At 36.1% G+C, this 5,237-nt stretch overlaps 1 protein-coding gene across 1 annotated transcript; it reads left to right on the top strand.

Annotated features, from left to right (window-relative positions):
* The first annotated feature begins 4,307 nt into the window (after positions 1-4,307).
* On the top strand, positions 4,308-5,237 carry LOC115524083 (olfactory receptor 5K1-like). Its single transcript, XM_030330431.1, has one exon. It carries the CDS (start codon positions 4,308-4,310, stop codon positions 5,235-5,237), a length of 930 nt encoding a protein of 309 aa, XP_030186291.1.

The raw sequence follows: 5,237 nt of genomic DNA, 5'->3' as shown, positions 1-5,237 counted from the left end.
TTCCAGCTAGTTAACATGTATGTCAACAGTATTAGTTTCAGGTGTAGAATTATTGATTCATCACTCACATACAACACCTGGTGCTCATCACAGCAAGTGCCTTCCTTAATACCTATCACCTCTGCCCACCTCCCCTCCAGTAACCATCAGTTTGTTTTCTGTAGTTACGAGTGTGTTTCTTGGTTTTCCTCTCTTCCCACCACCATCCCCATGTTCATTTGTTTTATTTCTTAAATTCCACATATGACTGAGATCAATGGATAAAGAAGATATAGTGTGTAAATAAATAAATACACACACACACACACATACACAGTGGAATATTAGTCTTAAAAAAGAATGAGATCTTGCCATTAATCAGCTAATTCTATTTAAAGGACCTAGGAAAGTCTTCGTGGAGGAGATCTGATTTGAGCTCAAGTATGAGTAGTATTGGGATGGAAAGAAAGGGAGGAGTGTTAAATCTTTTTAATGTTTATTTTTGAGAGGGAGAGAGAGAGAGAGAGAGAAGCAGAGAGAAAAGGAGACACAGAATCCGAAGCAGGCTCCAGGCTCTGAGCTGTCATCACAAAGCCCACCACGGGGCTTGAACCCATGAACTGCGAGATCATAACCTGAGCCGAAGTCAGACAGTTAAGTGACTGAGCCACCCAGGCACCCCAAGAAGGAGTTTTAGCAGAGGGAAGCATTATAAGAAAATTAGGTGAAGCAATTACACAGAGGGTCAGTGAAGGGATGCACATGGCCAAGTGGCCTGAGGTTGAGGAAGAGAGCAAGGTGAAAGATAAGACAAAGGGTGACCATGGAGCATTTGGAATACCAAAATAAGTAAAATGGATTTGGTTTGAAAACTAATGAAAGACCACTGCAAATTCCTGAGCAGCAGAGTATCATTTTTTTTTAATCCATTCAACAAATATTTGTTAAGCGCTACAAAGAACCACTATTCAAGGTATTAGAGATGAAGGAATGAGCATAACAGAGAAATTCTTTCACTCTTATGTCTACTGCTAATGGTAGTGGTGGGGAATGAGTGACTGATTATAGACATACTAATAAATACAGTATATTGAAGAGTAATTAGTGGAATTAAAAGAAAAAAACAGGGTAAGAAAGATAAAGTAACTGGGGTGAAATGAAAAGAAGAGAACAACTCAGTAAATTATATGTGGGGCTAAATGGTAACAGCAAAATTTCCAGGAGGGATTTGCAACACATGGGAACTAGTTCAACTCACAGAATGAAGTTGATGAGCCTCGCTAACCCTACACCTTTTAGGCTCCACTGCAAATGCTAGTCATCTTTCATTAACCATATTAATCTTTCCTGTAACTGTCCAAACCAACCTGAGACCCTTTTCTGCTCATTACATTTTATGCATAGGATAGTGAACAGAGATATAAAATGTACAATTTTACAATTGTAAAAATGATGTCAGTTACATAAGAATCAGCAAGACGATCATCAACTGACCTTAGTTACTTTAGTGAAAGTCATTTACTTAACCTCTTTGTCTCACAGGTAATCTTTAATTAATATCACAGAGTTAATACATTTTGGAGACTGAATCTCCCTACAGAAATACACGGTTGTCACTGCAGGGAAATCCCTTAAGCATTTGATGGAAAAGTTTAACTTTGCATTGTAAGAAATAGAATTATTGACACTGATCTATTAGCAGTCTTCCAGATTTTCATTTTTTTTAATCCCAAATGTGTTTGAGACCAATATTTTTATATTCTGAAATTCTACAAGACTTAACACAGTATCAGAGCCTTTAGATAAGGGAAGTACTCAAATTTACTTTTAGTTTTAATATTAGCATCCATAAACATTTATTTATCTGAATTACTTAGCATTTGTTCATTGATCTTAGATTTCAACTTTTCACCTTTGTAGCTCTTCTCACAACTGAAGGCTATGGGAAATTAGCAAGAGATTTAAATTCAATTCATGCTGACCTTTTCTGATTATAAGGTAAGTTTTCAAAATACACAGGTAACAGCATAGCTTAATTCTGTTAAATAATTCAGGCAGGTACATTGAAAGTTATTTCTAACACAGCTGAATAATTAAAATGGCTTATATTTAATATTTTAAAACAAGAAAATAAAATGTTCAGCCTGTGCCTTTTAAAATTTTTTTTAATATTTATTTATTTTTGAGAGAGACAGAGTGCAAGCTGATGCTTAACCGACTAAGCCACCCAGGCGCCCCAGCCTGTGCCTCTATTTTGATGTTTTGATTATGGAAAAATACATCCATTCTGACCATAAAATTTATATGATTTGACACAATAGTCAATATATCCTAATGGATCACTAAGTAATGATAGAAGATAGCCTTTTTTAAAAAAATTTTTTTAACATTTATTCATTTTTTGAGAGAGAGAGAGAGAGACAAAGCATGAGCGGGGGAAGGGCAGAGAGAGAGGGAGACACAGAATCTGAAGCAGGCTCCAGGCTCTGAGCTGTCAGCACAGAGCCCAGCGTGGGGCTCAAACTCATGGATCACGACCTGAGCCAAAGTTGGACGCTCAACCCTCTGAGCCACCCAAGTGCCCCTAGAAGATAACCTTTTAGGGAAAACAAAATTTGTTCTCAAAAATCATATTAAGATTTTTCAATTTTTCTAAGTGTTATGAAATTAAACTATAGAGGAAGGCTTATTTTTATTAGCTTTTAAACTACTGTGATATACTTTAGAAAACCTTATATAAGTTTCTCAGAACACAGAAAAATAGTAGATGGGTCAATTCAGATAAAAGAATGACACCTAAACTTTTTTAAAAGATGATTTTTGAATAATGTCCTTTGTAGACTATTCTTCAAAATTAACAGTCTCAACTTGCAGAAACCAAAGAAAGTCACTAAGGATCAACAGTGGTATGCTGACAAGTTTATCTTATAAGTCAGGTCTTTAGAATGAAGTTGGATGGGAATCAATACTGCTTTTTCTCTATCGCATTAAACAACTCTTACAAGAAGTATAAGTCATAGCTTAACTCAAATGTCTCAGTTCTAATAAGGAAACTGTGTATAGATAAATGAAAAAAAAAAAGCTATGTAGGGGCGCCTGGGTGGCTCAGTTGGTTAAGTGTTCGACTTTGGCTCAGGTCATGATCTCACAGATTGTGAGTTTGAGCCCCACGTCGGGCTCTGTGCTAACAGCTTAGAGCCTGCTTCAAATTCCGTGTCTCCCTCTCTCTCTGCCCCTCCCCACTCTCAAAAATAAACATGAAAAAAATTTTTTAATAAAAAAAGGACGGGTGTCTGAGTGGCTCAGTCGGTTAAGGGTCCAACTTCGGCTCAGGTCATGATCTTGTGTTTCATGAGTTTGAGCCCCGTGTTGGGCTCTGTGCTGACAGCTCAGAGCCTGGAGCCTGCTTTAGAGTCTGTCTCCCTCTCTCTCTGCCCCTCTCCTACTCACGCTCTCTCTAAAATGAATGAAGGTTAAATTTTTAAAATAAATTAAAAAAAAAGAGAAAAAAGCCATGTAGACAAGCAACTCTAGATTGTGTTATGTACATAGGAAATGCTTGAGGATTCAGGAAGTGAAAATCAGTGTGGTCTAGGTCATTTAGTTAAAACTTAATATTAAGCAGCATTATATGTAAACTGTACATAAAGAAGGAAAGGATTTAGATATCTAGGCAAAAATCAACAGGAGTGAGGGTGTGGACAGAGTCAGTTTTTATGGAAATGAGTGTAATACTGGGAACAGGAATGAGAGAGGTGACAATACATGGATATTTATTTCTTTAGATATCCAAAGTAATTTTCTTTAAAGATGACAGTCTTCTTAATTCTTAGTAATCTCATACTATTCCTAATATATAAATTTAACATATCTTTTGTATGCTATTTTCAAATATTCACTCAACTGGAAGAATATATGAAAACTTCTTGCTCAGTTAAAAAAATGTGTATATATGAAAATTGATTTAAAATTTTAAGGATCTTTAATACAAAAATTGACATCAATGTACCAAATATGGGTACGTTATATTTGTACACTATTCATGCATGAATCCATAAAGACAAACCTTTTCCACACTGTAAGAATTCTCCTTGGAATTATAAAAATATTCTTGGGGATCCAGAGTTTCAGAGTTGAGGTTATGAAGCTGACATTTTAGAGGAAGGAATATCCCCTAGAGATTTGTGTGCCTGTGTCCAGAGATAGTAACAGAAGTTTGCAGAAGCTCCTCTCTTTGTTGTAAAAATTAAAATGTGAAAGGAAAATTAGACACACTCTAATTAGAATTTTATGTCTCCAGAATTCCTATGTCAACAGAGAAGGTGGATATGATTGAGGATAACCACTCCTTGACAACTGAGTTTATCCTCATAGGATTTACAGATCACCCAGAATTGAAGAGCCTACTCTTTGTGGTGTTTCTTACTATCTATCTGATCACTATGGTGGGGAATCTTGGCCTGGTGGCATTGATTTTTACGGAGTGTCGTCTTCACACACCAATGTACATCTTTCTGGGCAACCTAGCTCTAATGGATTCCTGTTGTTCTTGTGCCATTACCCCAAAGATGTTAGAGAACTTCTTTTCTAAGGACAGAATGATTTCCCTTTATGAATGCATGGCACAATTTTATTTTCTCTGCCTTGCTGAAACTACAGACTGCTTTCTTTTGGCAGCAATGGCCTACGACCGCTATGTGGCCATTTGCAGCCCACTACAGTACCACACTATGATGTCAAAGAAACTCTGCATTCAGATGACCACAGGGGCCTACATAGCTGGAAACTTGCATTCTGTGATTCATATAGGGTTTCTCTTTAGGTTAACTTTCTGTGGGTCTCATCAGATTAATCACTTTTTTTGTGATGTTCTTCCATTATACAGACTCTCTTGTGTTGACCCTTCTATCAATGAATTGATGATATTTATCTTTTCAGGGTCAATTCAAGTCTTCTCTATTATCATAGTTCTAATCTCTTATCTCTGCATCCTCTTCACGATTTTCAAAATGAAGTCCAAAGAAGGAAGAGGCAAAGCTTTATCTACTTGTGCATCCCACTTTCTCTCTGTCTCAATATTCTATGGTTCTCTTCTTTTTGTGTACATTAGACCAAATTCAGTTAAAGAAGAGGATAAAGATATACCTGTTGCTATTTTTTATACTCTAGTAATTCCTTTATTAAACCCCTTTATCTATAGTCTAAGAAATAAGGAAGTATTAAATGTTATGAAAAAAATTATGAAGAAAGTTTTATAA

This window comes from Lynx canadensis, chromosome C2, assembly GCF_007474595.2.
Source record: "Lynx canadensis isolate LIC74 chromosome C2, mLynCan4.pri.v2, whole genome shotgun sequence".
NCBI classification, from domain to species: domain Eukaryota; kingdom Metazoa; phylum Chordata; class Mammalia; order Carnivora; family Felidae; genus Lynx; species Lynx canadensis.
Note: the sequence above shows the minus strand (reverse complement) of the source record. Positions and strands in the feature narration are given on the sequence as shown.

Excerpts from the sequence above, each read along its gene's own strand:
- LOC115524083 (XM_030330431.1), top strand. The coding sequence starts at position 4,308 with ATGATTGAGGATAACCACTCCTTGACAACTGAGTTTATCCTCATAGGA.